We start from the raw sequence: 25,388 nt of genomic DNA, 5'->3' as shown, positions 1-25,388 counted from the left end.
TTTATAAATAAAGTATGTAGATTGCCATACCTGTAGTGCTATTTTGGAGAATGGTTTATAATGTGTATGGTATAAAACATAGATAAAATGATGTATCAGAATTACCAGATAATTTATAACTTTGGGATATTTCTTTTGTTTTGTTTTGTTTTTGTTTTTTGGTTTTTTGGGGGGGGTATTTCTGATTGTTACTATGTTATTATTCGGAATGCTCTGATGTTCCTTTTCCTTGATTTGATAAAATTAAGTTAATTTATGTAAAGGAGTTTATGTAGAAGAGATTGACTGTTTTAGAAAACTAGGATTTTTATTAGTGATAGAAAATTTTAGTGGAAATTAATTCTTTTTTTTTTTTTTTTTTTTGTATTTTTCTGAAATTGGAAACGAGGAGGCAGTCAGACAGACTCCCGCATGCACCCGACCGGGATCCACCCGGCACGCCCACCAGGGGGCGATGCTCTGCCCATCTGGGGCGTCGCTCCATTGCAACCAGAGCCATTCTAGCGCCTGAGGCAGAGGCCATGGTGCCATCCTCAGCGCCCTGGCCAACTTTGCTCCAATAGAGCCTTGGCTGCAGGAGGGGAAGAGAGAGACAGAGAGGAAGGAGAGGGGGAGGGGTAGAGAAGCAGATGGGCGCTTCTCCTGTGTGCCCTGGCCGGGAATCGAACCCGGGACTCCTGCAAGCTAGGCCGACGCTCTACCACTGAGCCAACTGGCCAGGGCTAGTGGAAATTAATTCTTAAGGTGTATCTAGAATTTGAAAAATTCTAGGGAAATTCTAGTATATTTAATAAATACTTTGAAATTTACAAGTAGATGCATGAATTAGTGATACATTATTTTTTTTAAAGATTACATAATTAAGATTACATAATTACATATTCAAACTCTGTTGCTTATGTAGAGCTATATAGAAGTAATCTTTTGGCACAGTGTTTAGTAATATGGTACATTTAGGTAATAAATATATATATTGACCACAGACTGTCTTTTGTGATGCTTTGGGAATTCAAGAGGAATTCTTTCCTTGCCACAAAACATAAAATATTATTTGACTATTTCAGACAAACATTGATGGAGTAATTAATTATGACTTACTGCCTTGCTCACTGAACTCTTATAGGTAATACACTATAATAAAATGATGTAGACTTCTAATGTTTTAAAAAATATCTTAATTGGTTTTTTGGGTTTAGTGGAAGTTTACCATTTGTTTAAGGATACCAAATAGTCAGGTATAAAAATATTCCCCCCTAAGCTAATAGAGTGATGATCTGAAATATGCTATGTAGAAGATAATCCAAGGAGCAAATAAATGATAGAGAGGTGGTAGAGAAAACAAATAGAGAGGAATGTTACCTAGATTTTAATGCAAAGGAGGAAAAGATTGACTTCTCTAGTTCTGCCTGAATTTAAAATGAGTTGTGATATTTAAATATGTGGGAGCAGAACTTTTAAATAATCAGTGCAAGTTTATCTTTCAAAAATGGTAAAGGTTCACTGGTTGCTTTAGATACTTTTCATAGACTTAAATGAACTATATAGTGCATTGTGGCTACTTTTTTAATACAATTTCTTTTCCATCCCTGCCCCCACCAATAGGCATATATCTTGATTTGTGGATCTGCTTTTAAAGGAAATAGCAATATGTTCACTTGATACTTTCCTTTACAATAGGTCTGATTATTTTCGCAACTTTGTAGATTCTTGCCTCCAGAAAATCCCTCAAGATCGCCCTACATCAGAGGAGCTTTTAAAGGTCAGTTCTATTATACTCTAAGTCTGTTTTTACTCCTAAGAAATTATTTTAAAGATTATGGTTTATTCCTCTTTGATTCTGAATCATCAGTATTAAGAATGCTCTACTAGTTTTTACTAAAATATTAATTTTATGTATTGTTTTCTCTTGGTTCTTTTCTCAGATGCTAAATTTTTACATTCCCCCTCCAAAAATTGATTAACGGCTTTTACCTTGGCTGAATAGAATACACAGTCAGATATTCAAAATAGTACCAGGTAGCTAAATTTTTATATAAGCAAGAATATACTCATGAGTTATAATTACAAAATTTAATTTATAGATTTATAGTAATAATGTTATATTTCAAAGTTGGAAAAACATAGTTTAACTTTGAATTTAATTTTTATATCTATACTTTATTGATCTGTCCTATGTTAAAATAACATGAAAGGAAAAGAAATGATGTGCTATATTTATGTTAATATTTTCAGAGAAAGATTTCAGAAGAAACTTAAAAATGGATATCTTATTTTTGTTTCCTTTCTGGAAATATATTTTTCTAATTTAATGAAAATATTTTTTAAATCATGTAAATTCTATTCAGTTTTCAATTGATTTGGTTGCCTAATTTAAGTACATGATTACTATATCCTTTATATTCTCAAAATTATTTTCATTTGGAGGTTCATCTTTTTTATTTTTATTAAATTTACTGGAGTGATATTGGTTAATAAGATTATATAGGCTTCAAGTGTACATTTCTGTGATACATGATCTCTATATTGCATTGATTTTTATCTTGAAAATCAATTACATTGCTTTATTGTGACATCTCCAGATCCATTGTTTATGATGACAACTTTTTCTCAAGTGACTGAAACAAAAAGAATTCAAAGTTACTTTTAAAATAGGGAGGTTAATAGTGTTAAGTCGGCCCTGGCTGGTTGGCTCAGTGGTAGAGCGTCGGCCTGGTGTGCAGAAGTCCCAGGTTCGATTCCTGGCCAGGGCACACAGGAGAAGCACCCATCTGCTTCTCCACCCCTCCCCCTCTCCTTCCTCTCTGTCTCTCTCTTCCCCTCCCGCAGCGAGGCTCCATTGGAGCAAAGATGGCCCGGGTGCTGGGGATGGCTCCTTGGCCTCTGCCCCAGGCGCTAGAGTGGCTCTGGTCGCGACAGAGCAACGCCCCGGAGGGGCAGAGCGTAGCCCCCTGGTGGGCGTGCCGGGTGGATCCCGGTCGGGCGCATGCAGGAGTCTGACTGTCTCTCCCCGTTTCCAGCTTCAGAAAAATACAAAAAAAAAAAAAATAGTGTTAAGTCTCCTGAAAATATTCAGAACACATCTTTCTCAAGAAGTTTATTGGATTGCTTTGGTGAAACTCAATCATCATCATTCATCAAACCTCAAATTAAGGAGTTTAAGTCCTTACCTAGCCACTTATTAGTGAGATAGGAAAACTTTATAACATAATGGCAATATTACCATCATATTCATAAATCTGCAGAACAGTGATTACAGGAGCTATCTTCTAGCTGAAAGTATAGAGAAATTATTATTTCTGCACTGTAATGTCAAGGTTTCGTGTTTGTGTAATAAATTTTTGACAATTAAGTCTTAGTAATGAAAGTTATAATAAATCAATGTTATTGCATTGAAACTCTCTAACATGTATTCCTATAGAGTTAAAGGTATTAAGTAAAAAAAATTTTTTAAATACAAAAGAAGGTAGGTCTTCTTATCTTTCCCCCATCTTATTAATAATAAAAGTATTATTGAAATTCATATACTTCTTTTTTTTTTTTTTTTTTTTTTTTTTTTTTGCATTTTTCTGAAGCTGGAAACAGGAGAGACAGTCAGACAGACTCCCGCATGCGCCCGACCGGGATCCACCCTGCACGCCCACCATGGGGCCACGCTTTGCCCACCAGGGGGCGATGCTCTGCCCATCCTGGGCGTCGCCATGTTGCGACCAGAGCCACTCTAGCGCCTGAGGCAGAGGCCATAGAGCCATCCCCAGCGCCCGAGCCATCTTTGCTCCAATGGAGCCTTGGCTGCGGGAGGGGAAGAGAGAGACAGAGAGGAAGGCGCGGCGGAGAGGTGGAGAAGCAAATGGGCGCTTCTCCTGTGTGCCCTGGCCGGGAATCGAACCCGGGTCCTCCGCACGCTAGGCCGACGCTCTACCGCTGAGCCAACAGGCCAGGGCCGAAATTCATATACTTCTTAAAACATCTAGATAAGACATTAGTAAGTAGGATTTGACTCTATTTCTGTGACCCTAAGGAATCTTGTTGATTCTTCACTACAAAATATAAGTAGACTATTATTAAGAATTTTTTAGAATTTCAAGAGGTTCAGTTTGTTTTCACTGATACACAGTAGTTAGATACAAAGAAAGTCTTGAGATATATCTATCTATATAGATAGATGATAGATAGATAGATAGATAGATAGATAGATAGATAGATAGATAGATATTCAGTAGTATTATTTGCAACCACAGTGTGTTGAAGAACAACATAAAGTTTCAGTGATGCTTGAGGAATTCTAGGCAGTGATCTCACTCATAGTCTCTGAAATGAAAGCCTCAATAAAAAGATACTCATAATAGAAAAAAAAAAAAAAAGTTTAGTATAGGCCCTGGCTAGGTAGTTCAGTTGGTTGGAGCATTGTTTTGATACACCAAGGTTGTGGGGTTGATCCCCAGTCAGGGTACATACAAGAAACAACCAGTGAGCCTGACCACGCAGTGGCACAGTGGATAGAGCGTTAGACTGGGATGCAGAGGACCCAGGTTCAAGACCCCAAGGTCGCCAGCTTGAGCGTGGGCTTATCTGGTTTGAGCAAAGCTCACCAGCTTGAGCCCAAGGTCACTGGCCCGAGCAAGGGGTCACTCAGTCTACTGTAAGCCCCTCGGTCAAGGCACATATAAGAAAGCAACGAACAACTAAGGTGCCACAACGAAGAATTGATGCTTCTCATCTCTCTCCCTTCCTGTCTCTCTCTCTGTCACAAAATAAATAAATAAATTAATTAATTAAATTAAAATGCTTTAAAAAATAACAACCATTGAATACAGAAATAAGTGGAACAACACACTGATGCGCTCTCTCCCTCCCCCTTTTCCCGCCCTTTTTCCCTCCCTTTTCCCCTCCTTCTCTTCCTCTCTCTTCCTCTCTCTTCCCTCTCTTCCTCTCTCCCTTCTTCCCTCCCTGTCTCCCTTCCTCTCTCCCTTCCTTCTTCCCTCTTTCCCTTTCTTCTTCTTTTCTTCTTCCTCTTTCCCTCTTTTCCTCTTTCCCTTCCTCTCTCTCTAAAATCAATAAATTTAAAAAATAAGTTTAGAATACTAGGAATTATGTTAGTGAAAAATAAGCAAGATATGTAGAAAATTATCAAACTTAGAAATGTATCATTTTGGCCCTGACCGCTTGTCTCAGTGGTAGAGCATTGGCCCAGCTTGCGGATGTCCTGAGTTCAATTCCCAGGCAGGGCATACAGGAGAAGCACCCATCTGCTTCTCCACCCCTCCCCCTTTTCACTTTTTCTCTCTCTTTTCCCCTCTCTCTCCTTCTCTCTCTCTCTCTTCCCCTCCTGCAGCCATGGCTCGACTGGAGCGAGTTGGCCTCAGGCACTGAGGATGGCTCCATGGCCTCCCCATCAGGCACTGGGAAGAACTCTGTTGCTAAGCAATGGAGCAACACCCCAGATGGGCAGATCATCACCCCCAGTGGGCTTGCCGGGTGGATCCTGGTCAGGGTTCATGCAGCAGTCTGTCACTCTGCCTCCCCTCCTCTCACTGAAAATAAATAAAAAGTAAAAATAAGTATATGAAGCTATTTATCTTAGAACTAAAAATTTGAAGTAGGATCTATTCAGAATTAGAGTAATGGTTAAATAATTTTGGCATAAACATTTGATGAAATGTTCTGCAGTCATGTTTATGAGTTGAAATAACATAATACTTATGACAGTGAAAGAATAAAATATATAGTTATAACTCTTTGCATAGCAAAGAAAGTAAAGAAGGTACAAGTGTTATAAGAATGTAAGGTTGGCCTGACCTGTGGTGGCGCAGTGGATAAAGCGTCAACCTGGAAACACTGAGGTTGCCAGTTCAAAACCCTGGCTTGCCTAGTCAAGGCACATATGGGAGTTGATGCTTCCTGCTCCTCCCCCTCCTCTCTCTCTCTCTCTCTCTCTCCCCCCTCTCTAAAATGAATAAATTAAAAAAATAAAAAGAATGTAAGGTTGCCTGACCTGTAGTGGTACAGTGGATAAAACATCAACCTGGAATGCTGAGGTCGTGGGTTTGAATCCCTGGGCTTGCCTAGTCAAAGCACCAATGCAAAACAAGCAACCAGTGAACAACTACAGTGAAGCAACTGTGAGTTGATACTACTCACTCTCTCCTCTTCCCCTCTCTGTAAAATCAATAAATAAAATCATGGTGGATAAAGCATCAACCTGGAATGATGAGGTTGCTGGTTTGAAACCCTGGTCAAGGCACATTTGTGAAGCATCTACTATAAGTTGGTGCTTCCTGCTCCTGCCCTTCCCCTTCTTCATCTCTCTCTTCTCTCTACAATAAATAAATAAAAAATTTTTTTAAATCTTAAAAATAAATTAATTCAAGGACATCTGCCTGAGCAGTGGTGGTCCAATAGTGGATAGAGCATCAACCTGGGATGCTGAGTGAGGACTCAGGTTTGAAACTCCAAGGTCACCAGCTTGAGCAAGAGGTCACAGGCTTGGTTGGAGGCCCCTGGTCAAGGCACATATGAAAAGCAGCCAGTGAACAACCAAAAAAGTGATGTAACTACGAGTTGATGCTTATCTCTCTTCCTGCCTGCCTATCTGTCTCTGTGTCTTTCTCTCGCTAAAAAAAACAAACAAGCAAACAACCAGAAACAAAACCCAAGAATTTGAGGGCATCTCATGAACTCAAGGTGGAAGATATCTTTCCACAATCTATATGCTAACTATGTACCTACAAAACAAAATCTATACTTAGAAAATTTCTGTAAAGAAATTACACCATCACGGGGATATAAAGGACATCCTTAGAGAATGTCATCAATAATATTGTAATAACTATGTATGATGCCAAGTGAATACTAGACTTACTGGGGGGATAACTTTGTAAGTTAGAAAAATATTTAACCACTGTGCTGTATACCTGAAACTAATATAGTATTAGATATCAACTATAATTGAAAAAAGAAAGAGATATATACCAAAATTTAATAATGGTAATACTAATGGTAGAATTGTTCTTTCTACTTTTCTATATTTGTAAGATTAAGCTTTATTAAATGTTAGTGGTAAAAATCTTTAAAAATATAACGGCTTTTAATCAGCTGCTAGTGTTTTATGAAGTGTTACTTATGCATCATATAAAGGAGCCCATAATATCCAAGTTTATGTGACATAAAACCATCATCAGTAAATACATTCCTGTTGAAACCTAACTCAAAACTGAACATGCCTTATCTATGAAACCAGCAATTCTATAATATGTAAAACTTTATTTAGGACTCTAATTTAATAATTGGACTTAATTCTTAGTGTTTAATTAAAACTTTTTATTTTAACTATGCATTTTCAGTTGGCCAACAAAAGTATTATGTTTCAAAGTTTTGATAAAATGTGCAGGGGTAATTATGTAGGTACAGTGTGTGTATGTGTGTGTAAATGACATTGTAAATGTAAAAAGGCAGAAGTATAATAGAATTAGTTACAGATTATGTACATTATTATAATTATTTAGGATAGTAATTCTAGGATTTGAGAAGGGGTATATTTGTTTTAATTTTAAAAATATATAGGTTTCAATTGACTTACCTTTTTTTATTCAGCACATGTTTGTTCTTCGGGAACGCCCTGAAACAGTGTTAATAGATCTCATTCAAAGGACAAAGGATGCAGTAAGAGAGTTGGACAATCTACAGTATCGAAAGATGAAGAAACTCCTTTTCCAGGAGGCACATAATGGACCAGCAGTAGAAGCACAGGAAGAAGAAGAGGTAATAACTTAGAAGTTAATTAAATATTGAACTGTTTATTGGTTCCTTTCCTTATACAGTTTGTCTTGCATGAATCTTTTAGATCAGTGGTTCCTAGATTGTGTTTTCTTAACACTGGTCCTATAAAATCCCAGGTAGGAAAAAAGATTTTGTATTATTTAAACCCAACCTCTTCATAATGTACATTGGCACAGTAAAGCAGCTCTTCCAAGTCTTTTATTAAAGAAACCTGTTCAACTTTATTTAATATAGTCCTTCTCAAAGTTCTTGGCCACTGAACCTCTTTTTTATTTTTGTTCATGATTCTCTGATTCCATGTGACACGCATTTGGAAGTATTTGAAATTATAAATTCTGGAAGTTGCCAGTACATCTCTCAGAAATCATTACAGAGTTACCAAGCGTTCTACCCTGTCACCAGAGATACTTGATTCTTTTCAATTTGCACAATTTTATTCCATCTACACAGTTCTAAAATACTCATTTTACAGATGAGTAAAGCAAGGTTCAGAATGCTTAACTAACTCACCTTAAGTAGAGGCATGTAGGTTTAAATTCATATGTCATTCATTCTCAGGGCCATGTTCTTTCCATGTTGCCTTTTAGGGAGAGTGGAAATACAGATCTGCAATAGAAATCTAAAGAACTTCCTCACAAGGAAATACATGGACAGATATAAAGCTTATTTGTGGAGCTTTTTTTTTTTTTTAATTCAGTGAGAGGAGAGAAGGCAGAGAGACAGACTCCCTACATGCACCCCAATCAGGATCCACTCAACAAGCCCACTAGGGGGCAGTGCTCTGCCCATCTGGGGCTGCTGCTCCACTGCTCAGCAACTGAGCTCTAGTTAGCGCCTGATGCGGAGGCAGTGGAGTCATCCTCAGCTTCTAGGGTCAGCTCACTCCAGTCGAGCCATAACTGCAGGAGGGGAAGAGAGAGAGAGAGTGAGAAAGAGAACTGAGAGAGGGAAGGGTGGAGAAGCAGATGGGCTTTTCTGCTGTGTCTCCTGACCAGGAATTGAACTCAGCACATCCACACATCGGGCCAACGTCCTATCACTGAGCTGCTAACCAGCCAAAGCGGAGCTGTCTTATTCACTCTAAATATTTTCAGTTTTCTTCTTTGCTCCCCTTAGAATTGCAAAGCTTTGGTTCTTTTGTATTGCTTTCCAGTGAAAAAAGATCACTTTGCATTCTGAAACCAGGAATAATAGTTAATTACTTTTCATTTTACTTTTCTATTGACCTGAGAGGGGTATAAGAAAAGGAGAAAAAGAGAGAGAGAGAGGGACAGAAAGCAAAAAGCATCAACTTGTTGTTTCACTTAGTTGTTCCATTTAGTTGTGTACTCATTGATTGTGTGCCCTGACGAGGGGTCGAGTTCATACCCTCTGGCCAAAAGCACGCCAGGTTGTTGCTTTTATCCATTGAGCCACCTGGCCAGGGCCTACTTACTTTTCTTTTTAATAGCGCTGCATATTAATGAAGTACAAAATATGATACTTGCTTTAACTTACAGGTTTTGTTTTGTTTTTATTAGTTCTTATGATAGTCATTAGAAAATTGGGACTATTTTAAATTTTTTTATTGATTTTAGGGAAAGAGGATGAGATGAGAGGGAGGGGAAAGAGAGAGAGAGAGACACACACACATACACACACACACACAGGAACATGAATCTGTTCCTGTATGTGTTCTGACCAGGGATTGAACTGGCAACCTCTGTGCTTCCAGACAATGCTCTAACCAACCAAGCTATCTGGCCAGGGCTTTAAAAAAAAAAATTGGGGGGGGGGGGCTATTTTAAATATATGAAATATTTTAGCTGAATTGTAAAATGCAGTTAAATTTGTAATTCTAATATAGCATCTCTAATATGCTAGGATACAAGTTCATATATGTTTTTTATATATGCTGTGTATGTATATATATATAGAGAGAGAGATACACATCATGTGTCTACATTAATTGAATTCTGTATATCTTATATAATTTTAGTACGGCAAGACTACTAAAATATTGTTGCCCAGATACCATTGCTTCCCTGGTTACTTTAAAAAAACAGTCTTATGATTGTGATTAAATATATAAATAGTATGTAATTTTCAATTTACATAAAAATAGATAGGAATTGATGTTAATTATTTGTAGTAGTTTACAAATCAATAGGCTAGAGACTAGATTCTTCAGAAGAAAGGAAAATATAAAAGCCTTCAATAAAAAGTAACAACTAAAAGAGGCTGTTTACAGGATTTTAATAAAAGGTTGGGGCTTGTTTTAACCATGGGAATCATTGACAAATGAGCAGAATCTCTCTGTATTGCCTGTGAGATGTGTGGTAGAAATGGATTTCAAAAAATGTTCAGTAATTTAGAGAAAATGATGCACTTTGGAAATAACCCAAAACTAATGACCTGACTTTTTCACACGATTGATTTTTTTATTATTTACTTATTGTTCATTTCTATTTGTTTGTTTTTCTGTCAAGTAGCAGTTGGTAAACTTCCTGATCTTGACAAATAAAGGGAATTTCTTATGATAGACTTCTGATTTTCTAAATATTGTATGCCAAGCAATGTGCTAGGTACTTATAACTCAAGAATTTAAAAGAAATACAGATATTTGAACCTAATGCTCTTTTCCCTTAGGAACAGGATCATGGTGTTGGACGGACAGGAACAGTGAATAGTGTTGGAAGTAATCAGTCTATTCCCAGTATGTCCATTAGTGCCAGTAGCCAAAGCAGTAGTGTTAACAGTCTTCCAGACGCCTCAGATGACAAGAGTGAACTAGACATGATGGAGGGAGATCATACAGTGATGTCTAATAGTTCTGTCATCCACTTAAAACCTGTGAGTATTTGGGTTTCAGTAAAAATTTTAACTTTGGGAAATAGTTTTCTTTATCCGATTAGTTTAAGAGAAAGTTTTTTGTTTTAGTGTTTCAGAAGTTTGGAAAAAATACAAGCTTTTTTAAAAATAAATTTGTTTCATTTATTTATTTTTATTGATTGGTTTTTAGAGAGAGAGAGTGAGGAGAAGTGGGAAACATCACCTTGTAGTAGTCGCTTCGCTATGTGCCTTGACGGGGCAAGCCTAGGGTTTCAAACTGGCAACCTCAGCATTCCAGGTGGATGCTTTATCCACTGTACCACCACAGGTCAGGCCAATACAATATAGGCTTGTTAATTCCCAATTTGGGAAACTAAAACAAACAAAAAGAGTATTAGAATTGTAGAAGAAAGAAATACAGAGATACAATATAATGTGTTATTTGAAGTTACTTTAGATGGAAAAGAAAGTATTTTAAAATAGTAAGTAGATATACGAAATTAGTGATGATAATGGTTGCCTTTGGGGAGTAGGAGAAAGGGTTAGGATTATCAGAAGCAACTTTTGCATTATCCATGTTTACATTTTTAAAACTGAGTGTAGTCACAGAATATTATAAATTCTGGGTGCCAGAAATAGGGGTGTTTGCTGCATTATTCTTTTCACTTTTAAGTACAAAATTTTAAATTTCTTGAAAATATTTAAAGGCCAGGTAGCTTCTGTTTTAGCAAATAATAGGAATGCCTCCTTTTTAATTTACAGCTTGCAGTATTAACTTAAAATCTTAGTAGGCTCATTTGCTAAAAGATGGAACCAACACAAGTGTCCATCAACATATGAATGGATAAACAAATGTGGTATATATATATCTAATGGAATATTATTCAGCTATAAAAAGGAATGGAATTCTAATACATACTATATCAAGTAAACCTTGAAAATATTATGCTAAGAGATATAAATCAGATGCAAAAAGACAATATTGTATAATTCCACTTATTTGAAAGATCTAGAATAGGCAAATTCATAGAGATAGAAAGTAGATTAGAGGTTACCATGGGCTGAGTAGAGGGTGAAATGGAGAGTTTTTGTTAATGGATACAGAGTTTTCTATTGAGGTTATAATAAAGTAGTGAAAATAGTGGCAGTGGTTGCATTGAGAATGTAATTAATGCCTCTGATATGTATACCTAAAAAATGGTTACAATGACAAATTTTATACTATATATATTTAACTGTACATAAAAAGGTTAATAAGAATGATTAGGTAAGTGGTAGTGTTATTCAGAGCAAAATTATGTTTGTTATATTACAATAGAATCAGCAATATAAAAGATTAGTTTCACAATTAGTTGGTTGCTACTTTAATTGACTTCTCATTAGTTGATGAACTAAAGTAATAGAGAAAGACATCAATTACAACTATTTTTTGATTAATTATCTTGGACAAATGGCAGTATTATAAAGATATTTTTAAGCTATATTATTGCTTCTAAAACGCAAACGCATTAGAGTAATTAATTTTGTGACTGCTGTTTAAAATACTGGCTGCATGTTTCATCGTCTTTATTTTTAAGTAACATTAAAGCTTTGCAATTTTGCATATAGTGAATAGAATATTTACCTAGCCTTATATATTTCCTTATGTGTGCTATTTCATGCACTGAAGAAATGATGTCTCTTGATTCTAATTATGTTGAAAATAAAATACTAGCATTCTCAGTTTGTTTCCCGTTTTGCTTTTAAAATTATGTCTTTGAGATTTGTTGATCAAGTTGTCTTTAAACTTATTTTCTTGAAATTTCAAATGAACTTTGTTTACTTCAGCTAATATTGTCTCTTTCTTTTTCTAGGAGGAAGAAAATTACAGAGAAGAAGGAGATCCTAGAACAAGAGCATCAGATCCACAATCTCCACCCCAAGTATCTCGTCATAAATCACACTATCGTAATAGAGAACACTTTGCTACTATACGGACAGCGTCACTGGTATGTACTTCACCTGAATTAGAAATATATTTTTCATGTTGGACCTTGGCATCTATACTCAAATAAAACTATTTCTTTTGTATTTCAGGTTTATTTTGCATAACATTCATTCAATATTAAAGGGCCTATTATGAGAAAGATTATACAAAATACTCAGAGACATTAAACTAATATCTTCAAGACGTACACAAATAACTAATATGTTAAGTATATTAAATGCTTAAGATACTAAGTAGGAATTCAAATTACTCTTAATTCAGGGCATAAAGGAAGTATTTATAAAACTTACTGTTTGAGCCTTAAATAATCAGTTTTAGGCTCAGGGAGAGGAGAAATGTCTTTGCCACATAAGACCTAACAATAAGGAAATAATGATGCTAACCAAAATGAGGGGGAATTTTGGGAAATGTCAGGAGATCCAATCTGGATAACACTCAAAATGTTATTTCTGAAGTAACAGTAAAAATGAGTTATTTGTTAATTATAAGAATGTGGTTTTAATGAGATACTTAAAACCCAAACCCTGATCAGTCAGATAAGTAGGACCAAAACATAGTAAAGGATTCTAGGGATAGAAAGAAATTATATTAAGATATTATAGACCCTGGTGGGATAGTTTGGTTGGTTAAAGCATTGTTCCCATACTCAAAGATTGCATTTTCGATCCCCATTCAAGTCATATACAGGAACAGATGGATGTTTCTGTCTCTATCTCTTTCCCTTCTCTCTAAAATTAATTTTTAGGAAAAAAAATGTTACAAGAAAAGTAAGCTATTGGAAAATATGACAGGAAGAAGATAAGATATGGGAGTTACATGAATTTCCAACTATATATTCAGAGTTTATAAAATCTAATGCTGTGACCCATGAATCTGTATGAGAACATCATCTCCTATCATAATTCAGGTCATTCATTCCTGCTATTCTGCAACATCTAAGTAATTCTTTGAACAAAACAAGTGGCAAAGTTGCTAAATTTTTTTCACAACTCTTTTAGTAAATCCTTAGAGAGCAGCCAGTTTGTAATAAAATATCTTTGTGACTTGGCTTATATTAAATGTTTCCAAGCAAGTCTTCTGTCCCAAAATTTAGTTCCCTCAAATTAATTAAGAACACTTGTTACAGACTGAGAAAACTTAAAATCTATACCAGGGGTCCCCAAACTGCGGCCCCCTGAGGCCATTTATCCGGCCCCCGCCGCACTTCTGGAAGGGGCACCTCTTTCATTGGTGGTCAGTGAGAGGACCAACTCATTAGCCAAAAGCAGGCCCATAGTTCCCATTGGAATACTGGTCAGTTTGTTGATTTAAATTTACTTGTTCTTTATTTTATATATTGTATTTGTTCCTGTTTTGTTTTTTTACTTTAAAATAAGATATGTGCAGTGTGCATAGGGATTTGTTCATAGTTTTTTTTATAGTCTGGCCCTCCAATGGTCTGAGGGACAGTGAACTGGCCCCTTGTGTAAAAAGTTTGGGGACCCCTGATCTATACCCTTAAACTTAATAATTCCATTTATTTCAAATAAAAATTTAGTATATATAGATTCAGGTACAAAAATAAGCATAGCTATATTATTCAGTATATTTACTATATACCATAATTCAATCTTAATTCTTTTGCCTCAAAATTTTTTTAACTGTTTTTGGATTTTATATAAATGGAATCGCTAAGAATGCACTCTTTTGTGCCGAGCTTATTTTGCTCATCTTAATGTCTTTTTTCTTTTTTGTGTGTGTGAGAGAGATAGATAAGGAGCATCAACTCATAGGTACTTCATTTTAGTTGTTCATTGACTGATTCTCATATATGTTTTTATGAGGGGCCAGTGGCCCTTTGCTCAAGCCAGCAAACTTGGGCTCAAGCCAGTGACCATGGGATCATATCTATGATCCCACTCTCAGGCTAGTAACTCCGTGCTTAAGTTGGCAAGCCTATACTCAAGTTGGATGAGCAAGTGCTCAAGCTGGCAACCCTGGGGTTTCTGAACCTGGGTCCTCAGTGTCCCAGGTCGATGCTCTCTCCACCGTGCCACCACCTGGTCAGTCTCAAAATCCAGTTTAAATAACCCAATTAAAAAATGTGTGTTCTGGCCCTGGCCGGTTGGCTCAGTGGTGGAGCGTCAGCCTGGCGTGCAGAAGTCCCGGGTTCAATTCCCGGCCAGGGCACACAGGAGAGGCACCCATTTGCTTCTCCACCCCTCCCCCTCTCCTTCCTCTCTGTCTCTCTCTTCCCCTCCCGCAGCAAGGCTCCATTGGAGCAAAGATGGCCCGGGCGCTGGGGATGGCTCTGTGGCCTCTGCCTCAGGTGCTAGAATGGCTCTGGACGCAACAGAGCGACGCCCCAGAGGGGCAGAGCATCGCCCCCTGGTGGGTATGCCGGGTGGATCCCGGTCGGGCGCATGTGGGAGTCTGTCTGACTGCCTCCCCGTTTCCAGCTTTGGAAAAAGGAAAAAAAAAAATGTGTGTTCTGACCTGTGCTGGTACAGTGGATAAAGCATCAAGCTAGAACTCTGAGATTGCCGGTTCGAAACCCCAGGATTGCCTGGTCAAGGCACATATGGGAGTTGATGCTTCCTGTTTCTTCCCCCCTTTCTCTCTCTCTCTCTCTTTCTCTTTTCCCTCTCTAAAATGAATAAATAAAATCTTTAAAATAAAAAAAATGGGTAAAGGATTTTTATAGATATTTATCCAAGAAGATATATAAATAGCCAACAAACACATGAAAAGATGCTCAATATCATTTTCATTAGGGAAATGCAAATCAAAACCACAGTGAGGTATACCACCTCACAACCACTAAAGTGGCTATTTTAAAAACAAATAAACAAAAAAGACAGAAAATAAGTGTTGGAGAGTATACAGAGAAATTGGAACTGCTGTATACTGTTGGTAGGAATGTAAGGTGGTTTGACTGCTGTGAAGACAGTTGATTATTCCTAAGAAGAGTTAAACATAGAATTACCACATGATTCAGCAATTCTGCAAGGTATATACAATATATCCAAAAGAATTGAAAACAGGTATTTAAACAAATGTATGTAGCCTGACCAGGCAGTGTGGCACAGTGGATAGAGTGTCAGACTAGGATGTGGAGGACCCAGGTTCAGAATCCCGAGGTTGTCAGCTTGAGTGTGGGATCATCCAGCTTGAACGTGAGTTCACCAGTTTGAGCGTGGTTCACTGGCTTGAGCATGGGATCATACATATGACCCCATGGTTGCTGGCTTGAACAAAAAGATCTCTAGCTTGAAGCCCAAGGTCGCTGGCTTGAGTAAGGGGTCTCTCGCTCTGTTGTAGCCCCCCGGTCAAGGCACATATGAGAAAGCAATCAATGAACAAGTAAGGAGCTACAACGAAGAATAGATGCTTCTCATCTCTCTCCCTTCCTGTCTGTCTGTCCCTCTCTCTAACTCTCTTTCTGTCTCTGACACACACACACAAAAATGCATGTACACACATGTTTATAGCGATATTGTTCACAATAGCCAAAAGGGAAAGGCAACACAAATACCTATAACAGATGAATGGATAAACAAATTCTGGTATATGCATACAGTGGAATATTATTTATCTATAAAAAATAATGAAGTACTGATGCATATTATGTGACATGGATGAACCTTGAAAACATACTAATTAAAAGAAGCCAGACACAGAGACCATATATTATATAATTCTATTTATATGAAATATCTGGAATAAATAAATGCATAATAGAGACAGAAAACAGATTGGTGGTTACCAGAAGAGGAGAATAGGGAGAAACTTATGTAATAGATAAAGAGTTTCTTTTGAGGTGATAAAAATATTTTGTAATTAGTTAGAGGTAGTGGTTTCATAAAATTATGAAGTTGACAAATGCTACTGAGATGTTCACTTTAAAATGATAAATTTTTTATTATGTGAATTTTACCTCAACTAAAAAATTCAGTTTATACTTTTTTTTATAGCTAGTGCTTTTTGTGTACTTCCCAAGAAATATTTGCCTACCCCAAGGTCATGAAGATAATCTTATGTTTTATACTACTTCATGGTTCTGGGTTTTATGTTTAGGTTAAATTCTTTTCAAATTAACTTTTGTGTATAGAGTGACACAGAGGTCAAGGCTTATTTCTTTTTTAATGTAGAGAACCAGTTGTTTTAGCAGTTTGTTAAAAACACTTTTTCTTCTTGAATTAACTTGACTTTTTGGTAGAAATTAATTGACTAGATATGTATGAGTCTATTTCTAGATTTTATTCTGTTTCTTTGATCTATTCAGCTATCCTTACAACCACACTGTTTTAATTACGGAAGTGTATGTCTTTCAACTTTTTCCCCCCTCAAGTTTACTTTGGCTATTCTAGGTCCTTTATATTCCCATATAAATTTTAGAACCAGCTTGGCTGTTTATTGAAATTTAACTGGAAACTGCTAGCTGGGATCTCTTACATTGATTGCACACTTAGTAGTAGTGTGGTCTAAAATGCTTTTAAAAGAAAAATGTTTTGCTTTTTTATTTTCTTCTAGGTTACAAGGCAAATGCAAGAGCATGAGCAGGACTCTGAGCTTAGAGAACAGATGTCTGGCTATAAGAGAATGAGGCGACAACATCAAAAACAGCTGATGACTCTGGAAAATAAGCTAAAGGCTGAGATGGATGAACATCGCCTTAGATTAGATAAAGATCTTGAAACCCAACGTAACAATTTTGCTGCAGAAATGGAGAAACTTATCAAGAAACATCAGGCTGCTATGGAAAAAGAGGTGGCTGATTTAGTATTAATTTATTTATTCTAGCTTTTGATCGTCTCAAAATTAACTACGGTAGCATTTTGATATTAGGGTATTTGTTCCCCAGAACCAAGCAAATCACCTGGGGAAAGGGAGAAATATTTATATAACATGTACTCTCAAGTACTGAGTCTGGGAACCAATAGACATAGTAGCATCTCCTGATACTTAATAGTTTTATAGTGTCACAGTAGTAAGTCATTCAACTATTCTAGGTCTTGGATACCCTAGTTATTGAGGAGGTTAATAAGTCACCCATCAATAGGAGTTTTAGATCTCTAAAAGGCATTCATGGTTCTTTTCTCTGTGTATTTTTTAAAAACATTTTAAAATTTATAGTAGGATTTTTAAAATTTATAGTAGGATTTTTATGTCAGAATAATTGAAGATTATTATAATGTATACTGAATATGTTAGAGGTTATAAATTAAGACAGATTAAAAAGAGTCTTGTCATATGAAACCTTTTCTTCTGTTCTTGGTGTTCCATCTGTTTAATTTAATTTTGAGAGTCATGGTTTTCAAGTAAAATGTAAGTTTATCAAAATTCACACAAAATTTTCAAATATGTCTACATAGAGGCATTATCATAGTTACTTGTTTACTTCCCCTCACCCCCAAAAGAAGTACCACTCTCTCACAGTAGTAGAGAAGTAGGCAAAATAATTTATGGTATAAATAAATAGTTGATTTTGAAATAATTTGGTGAAAGACTACAAATATTTAGAATTGTTGGGCTTTGGTTAGTACTTTTAATAACTTGAAAAGAGGTAGAAACTAACATATTTAGGAAAACAATTCATGAATCAAGATGTACAATGTGATTACATATTTGTTTAAAAAATTTATACTGCTCACAAAAATTAGGGGATCAGGGAATGTGCAGATACTCCAGTTCTTTCAGCCTTTTGTATAGTGCATTTTCACCAATGAAATAAAAATTTGTTTTGCATCTCATTTGCATAATTGGACAACTTTCTTTAACTTGGTTGCTTTTCTGATGTTCTTGTTTAATAAAAAGAAATCAAATGCTTTTTTTTATCGCTTCATATTCATTTTGAAATATCCCCTAATTTTTGTGAGCAGTGTATATGCATGAAAAAATTAGAAAGGGTATACACCAAAATGTTTATATTGGTAATTTCTAGATAATAAAATCATATAAGATTTTTCTTTGTTTTTCTGTGTTTCCTAAATGTTCTACAGTGGGTATTATGTATTGCACATATAATCAGAAGTAAAACAGTAACATATATATAATAATATAACATTTTTATATTAATATATAAATTGAAGGTCAGTGTTTCATTTGAAGATGAATATATTGTATTATTTAATATACAAATAAGTCTAGATGAAAGGTCATGATTTAGTTATATTTTTAGATAAGTTTATATATTTTTTTGTTCTAATGAGGGGAGGGCATACTCCTGTTAAATGAGAAAAAAATAATAAAAAGTGAAGCCTTGGGCAATAGCACAGTTGGTTGGACCATCTTCCTTCCCAATGTGCAGAGATTGCCAATTCAATCTCCATTCAGAGCATATATAGGAACTGATTGACGTTCCTGTCTCTCTTTCTGTCCCACCCTTCTCTAAAATCAACCAATAAATTTTAAAAATTAAGTTAAAAGAATAAATGGGGGGAAAAATGAAAACTTTTGACCCTGTCAAAGAAATAGTTTAAAGATGAATTTTTACTGGCTCTCTAAAACTCATATAATAAAAGACCTGAGTAACACTTTTTAATAATTATTTGGGAATTCTTATTTTGGTAATGCTTATACTGATTTTATGTTTGTGAGGGAACAAGGTATCCTTGGTGATGTATATTCAACTGTTGCTTTTAATCGACAACCATTTGATCCATTTTTAAAATTTCTTATAGGCTAAAGTGATGGCCAATGAGGAGAAAAAATTTCAGCAACATATTCAAGCCCAACAGAAGAAAGAACTGAATAGCTTTTTGGAGTCCCAGAAAAGAGAATATAAACTTAGAAAAGAACAGCTTAAGGAGGTACTTATTTTATAAAAAATTTTCAAGCCAGTTATCTGATTGTTAATTATATCCAATGCTGATGAACTCATAGAATCATTAGGATGAATTTTTATTTTCTTTCTACTTTTTTCTTTAATTACAATTAATCAATATTATATTTGTTTCAGCTGTACCTCAGTGGTTAGACACTTTTATAACTTATGGCATTCCCAGTAAGTGTAGTACTCACCTGGCACCATATATAGTTATTACAATGTTACAGACTATATTCCCAATGCAGGATATTTCTTTTGTTGTCTATGGTCACTAAATCTGTATCAGTTTGAGTGAAGACATTGTTATAATCAACTACTTGTCATTGGACTAAGAATCCTCAGTTGAGTAAGGTCTAAAAAGAAACATCTCCTAAAAATATAAATTATTTTACTTAACCATATTTTTTGCTCCATAAGATGCACCTGACCATAGTACACACCTAGGGTTTTAAGGAGGAAAATAAGAAAAAAATATTCTGAACCAAATGGTGTGTTAAAATATTTAATAAAATACCATATTTTTTGCTCTGGCAGATGCACGGGCATTTTCCTCTTCACTTTTTTTTGGGGGGGGAAGTGCATCCTATGGAGTGAAAAATACGGTAAATAGCTTTCCTATGTACTTATTAAGTAACTGACTCACTAGAAATGAAAATATTCGAGCTATCAAAAAACCACACAAGCCCTGGCCGGTTGGCTCAGTGGTAGAGCATCGGCCTGGCATGCAGGAGTCCCGGGTTCGATTCCCAACCAGGGCACACAGGAGAAGTGCCCATCTGCTTTTCCACCCCTCCCCCTCTCCTCCTTCTCTGTCTCTCTCGTCCCCTCCCGCAGCTGAGGCTCCATTGGAGCAAAGTTGGCCCGGGCACTGAGGATGGCTCTGTGGCCTCTGCCTCGGGCGCTAGAGTGGCTCTGGTCACAACAGAGCGACACCCCGGATGGGCAGAGCATCGCCCCCTGGTGGGCGTGCCAGGTGGATCCCGGTCGGGTGCATGTGGGAGTCTGTCTGACTGCCTTCCCGCTTCTGGCTTCGGAAAAATACAAAAAAAAACAAACAAAAAACCACACCAGCTTGACCAGGTGGCACAATAGATAGAGCGTCAGACTGGGACGCAGAGGACTCAGGTTCGAAATCCTGAAGTTGCTGGCTTGAGCAAGGGCTCATCTGGCTTGAACACGGGGTCGCTGGCTTGAGCAAGGTGTCCCATAGTGTCCCTCTGCTATAGCCCCTGGTTAAGGCACATATGAGAAAGCAATCAATGAACAACTAAGGTGCCACAACAAATAATGCTTCTCATCTCTCTCCCTTCCTCTCAGTCTGTTCCTATCTGTTCCTTTCTCTGTCTCTGTCACACACACACACAAAAAGACACACAAAAAAAAATTTTAAAAAGACACACACACAAAAAAAAGACACACATTTTTTTTAAATGTAAACCATTACTTTTTTTTTACTTTTGGCTCAGAAGATTACAGTAATTTGTTCTTATTCCAATTTTAACATAGAGTAAGAATAAAAGGACTATTTGCTCATCACATTTACTTTAATAAAGAGAATATGTTGATTATTTCTTTATGGCCAAATACTTTTATATTCATTTGCTCTTCATGAGCTATTTTCTTGAGCTTTTTTTAAAAGCAAATTTAGTCTAACTTTGAAAAGCCTTGATTGTTTCACAGCAATTTCTGAAAGGAGATAATTATTCAGGACAGTGTTCAGGACAGAAAAATGGTATGTCTCAGTTTATAACCCAGTCTTACAGACTTATTGAACTTTTTAATTCATGTAATCAATTATTAGCACACTGATAAATTAATTGATCTCGATAAAATAACAGCAATTTCTTTGATATTAATGCTTTTGGGTATGTAGGAATTTGCTTTACAATTACATATGTGTGTCTTATTATGGACATATTGGTGGCACAAATACTTTCTACATATACCCTGCCAAGTGACAAGATTTTTCCAATTCTATAGGGTATAATCTGCAGTATGTTCCCATGACCATAATACAGAAGCCAAACTTGATACAGAAACATTGAGTTTGAAAAGATTGTAAAGGGTTCACGACATTAAATAAATATCCAACAAAATATAATGCAATTCTACAGTTCTGCATCCCAGGGAAATGGAATTTTAGTTTTATAAGTGTATTGGTTAAATAATCCTTTAACCTGATCTGTGGTGGCACAGTGGATAAAGCATTGACCTGGAATGCTTTAATTGGGTTTGAAACCCTGGGTTTGCCTGGTCAAGGCACATACAGGAAACAACTACTATACTATGAATTGATGCTTTCCACCCCTTCCTCCCTTTCTCTCTTCCTTTCTCTCAAATCAATAAAATAAAATCTTTAATCCTTTAATGATATAACTTAAGAGTCTTCCTAGTAAATTAATTTTCCTTTAGAAACAAGATTTGTGTGTATTTATTTAGAATAATGATTCTCTCCTCCTTTTTTTAAGGTTTTATTTATTGATTTTAGAGAGGGAAGAGAGAGAGAAAGGCAGGGTGTCGGGGAGGAGCAGGAAGCATCAACTTGTTATTGCTACTCTTATGGCCTTGACTGGTCAATCCCGGGATTTCAAACCAGTCATCTCAGCATTCCAGGTCAATGCTCTATCCACTGAACCACCACAGGTCAGGCAGAATAATGATTCTCTTTATAGAGAAAGAGACATAGAGTCTTGGTAACTTTCCTGACAAGTTTTTTGAAAAGATACCCGTGCTTCTCTATGTATATGCCTGTGTTCTTCCTATCTTTTCCCATAGTGTGCCTAAACATACACTCTTACATTGAGAGCTGTTAATTTATATACTTTTTATTTTATGTGTCTAAATACCTTATGAGCTAAAGTTATTAAAGAATTCGTCTTTCTTGCATAAAAGGAGAAAGACCATAAGGTTGTCTCTGAAAAATCATTTTATACTTTAGGAAAGGTAACTGATTACTATTCTGTGCAATAGTGATGCTTTTTAGGTTGAAAATATAGTAGTATTAGTTAGTATTATAGAGTTTGCTTCATTGAGCGTATTGTCAGTTCTTGTCTAATCTTGCCCAATAAAATGCATATTCATTTAGGTAGTTTGTGCGATTTTTAAAAAATTAAAATGCTGCCTTCGCGGGGTCACTGGCTTGAGCATGGAATCATAGACATGACCCCATGGTTACTGACTTGAACCCAAAGGTCACTGGCTTGAGGGCGAAGGTCACTGGGTTGAGCAAAGGGTCACTGGCTCAGCTGGAGCCTCCCTCCAACCCACCCCCCCATCAAGGCACATATGAGAAAGCAGTTAATGAACAGTTAAGGTACCACAACTGTAAGTTGATGCTTCTCATCTCTCTCCCTTCCTGTCTGTCGCAAAAAAAAAAAAAAAAAAAAATTAAAATGCTGCAGGAAAACATTGGTTTTGAGTGTTCAGTGGTTATTAATGTTGAATACTAAATACCATTTTGTATTTGATCTCCAATTTGTTTATATCTATAACTTTGCCCCAAAACTTGATCATTTAAACTATCAAAAACCAAGAAGTGAAACATCACTATATTTTAACCCTAATTTTAATTCACATGTGATTTTATCTGAAAGCACTGCCTTCTATCTCAGGAGTGATTTAAAGAAAGGTGTATTTTACTTCATTTATCCGTCATTCTGTGCTTTTCAAACTAGAAACCATAAAAAATGTAGCTGTGCAAAGTTAAAAGGGTATGCATGCTTTATAGTATACATTTTTCTTTTCCTGTCCTATCAAGGATAACTCAAGGAAAAGAAAAATATTACCGACTTCCTTAAGGTCATTGCTCTGCATGAGCATTAGAGAGGACATAGATAAAATACTTTTTATTTAAATTTACTGCCCCTTATGGGGTAATGCTCTGCCCATCTGGGCCCATTGCTCTAGGACTGTTACTCAGCAACTGAGCTATTTGTAATGTCTGAGACAGAGGCTCCACGGAGCTGATTTCAGTGCCCAGGACCAACTTGTTTGAGATAATTGAGCCATGGCTGCAGGAGGGGTAGAGACAGGAAGGGGGGAGGGAGGAGAAGTAGATGATCACTTCTCCTGTGTGTCTGGGAATCAAACCTGGGTCATTCACACACCAGTCCAAAGGTCTACCACTGAGCCAGCCAGCCAGGGCCTGAACTGACTTATTTTTTATGTTGCTAGGAGCTGAATGAAAACCAGAGCACTCCAAAAAAAGAAAAACAGGAGTGGCTTTCAAAGCAGAAGGAGAATATACAGCATTTCCAAGCAGAAGAAGAGGCTAATCTTCTTCGACGTCAGAGACAGTACCTAGAGCTCGAATGCCGTCGCTTCAAGAGAAGAATGTTACTTGGACGCCATAATTTAGAGCAGGATCTTGTCAGGGAGGTATGTTTGAATGATTTGAAATCAGGATCTTTCCTGAGAATGTCACTCATATCCAGGCCTCAAGGCCTTTGCACTCGTACTTCCCTCTGCCTAAATCATGCTTCCCTGATACCTATATGATTTGTTTTCTTCTTTCCTTCATATTTCTCTTCATGTCACCTCCTCTGAAATGACTTCCCTGATCACAAAATCCTTTTCCCTTCTTTAAATATTCTTCTGTGAACTTTTCTTTCTTAAGTACTTTTTTTGGAGGAAATCTTTCTCCCCCACTCGAATGGAAATTATATGAAGTCACAGATTCTTTTCAGGTCTTTATATGCTTAGTATCTGGCCCATAGTAGACAACCAGTAAGTATTAAATCCATGAATAAAAGAAGTATTACTTTTTTTAGCCTGGCCAGGAGGTGGTGCAGTGAATAGAGTGTCAACCTGGGACACTGAGGACCCAGGTTCGAAACCTGGAGGTTGCTGGCTTGAGCGTAGGATCATAGACATGACCCCATGGTTGCTGGCTTGAGCCCAAAGGTCGCTGCCTTGAGTAAGGGGTCATTGGCTCAGCTGGAGCCCCCCAGTCAAGGTCCATATGAGAAAGCAATCAGTGAACAACTAAAGTGCTGCAACTACAAGCTAATGCTTCTTTCTCCCTTCCTGTCTGTCACTGTCTGTCCCTCTCTTGTGTACTCTCTTGCTAAAAAAAAAGTTATTTGTTAATTAGGTCATTTATTCCTTTTCATCTGCAGTGAATGCTGTGAAGTGTGTTACCATTTAACACATTTTTTTCACATAAAAGTTCTTAGTTTATTGATTCTTTCATGAAAACTCTGCACAATCACCACAGATATAATTACTAAATAATCTTTTCTCCTTCTGTTTTCCAATTTCCAGCTCACTTTTTGCCAGCACCAACATTGGCCTTTGTAGTTTCTTTGACTTCTTTATTCTGTTCTTATGTTCCTTTCTCTATTTTATTGAGGTCTTCCTTCTCATATAAGCCATCTCTTGCAAGTCTCTGGGTTCATTTTTCTTTGCATAATTCGAGGAGTCATAAACTATGCCAAAGCCAGTTGTGTTACCATTACCAAAATGGGTTCTGAATCCAAAATCAAAGATGCTGTTTGGTGTGGTCTTATACATTTGACTTGTTTTTCCTGAATTTCTGTCTTAGGTACTTTTGCCTTCCTAGTGTGAAGGACATCAAATACCATTTGTCTCTGCTGAAGTAGTCTGTTGGTCATGACCTTCCTGGTCCAGATAGTGTTGTTCATGACGGCAACCAATCTTCAAGTAGCTAGAGAGGGGAAAAGCCATTTAGCACATTTTATTATAGTGTGATTTTTAATTAGGCAAATCTTGAAATTCTTAAACCGATGAAAACAATTTTTTTCATTATCATGGGTATCTGTGAGCATAGTTAAATTTATTTCCAAGAGTGGCTTAAAGTAAGCTTCAAATATAGCATAATTGTTTAAATTCACTAATAATTAAAGATAGGCATATTAAAACAGTTGCATCAATTAGATAAGAACAATTTAAAAGATTGGTGATGTTGAATTTGCGTAATGGCATAGGGAAATGGGCAGTGTTGGTAAGAGCATAATGGCTACTGCCCTTTTGGAGCATAGTTCAAAA

At 36.5% G+C, this 25,388-nt stretch overlaps 1 protein-coding gene across 2 annotated transcripts in view; it reads left to right on the top strand.

Annotated features, from left to right (window-relative positions):
* Positions 1-25,388, top strand: part of TAOK1 (TAO kinase 1) — a 172,988-nt gene that overhangs the window by 114,132 nt on the left and 33,468 nt on the right. For both annotated transcript variants that reach the window (XM_066363617.1, XM_066363618.1), the window contains exons 10-16: positions 1,678-1,759; positions 7,591-7,758; positions 10,405-10,608; positions 12,441-12,575; positions 17,087-17,323; positions 19,237-19,365; positions 23,556-23,759. In XM_066363617.1, coding sequence (XP_066219714.1) covers positions 1,678-1,759; positions 7,591-7,758; positions 10,405-10,608; positions 12,441-12,575; positions 17,087-17,323; positions 19,237-19,365; positions 23,556-23,759 — 1,159 coding nt within the window. The remainder of the gene's footprint in view (positions 1-1,677; positions 1,760-7,590; positions 7,759-10,404; positions 10,609-12,440; positions 12,576-17,086; positions 17,324-19,236; positions 19,366-23,555; positions 23,760-25,388) is intronic.

Source organism: Saccopteryx leptura, chromosome 2 (genome assembly GCF_036850995.1).
Source record: "Saccopteryx leptura isolate mSacLep1 chromosome 2, mSacLep1_pri_phased_curated, whole genome shotgun sequence".
In the NCBI taxonomy this organism is placed as follows: domain Eukaryota; kingdom Metazoa; phylum Chordata; class Mammalia; order Chiroptera; family Emballonuridae; genus Saccopteryx; species Saccopteryx leptura.
This window is presented reverse-complemented; position numbering and strand designations above follow the sequence as displayed.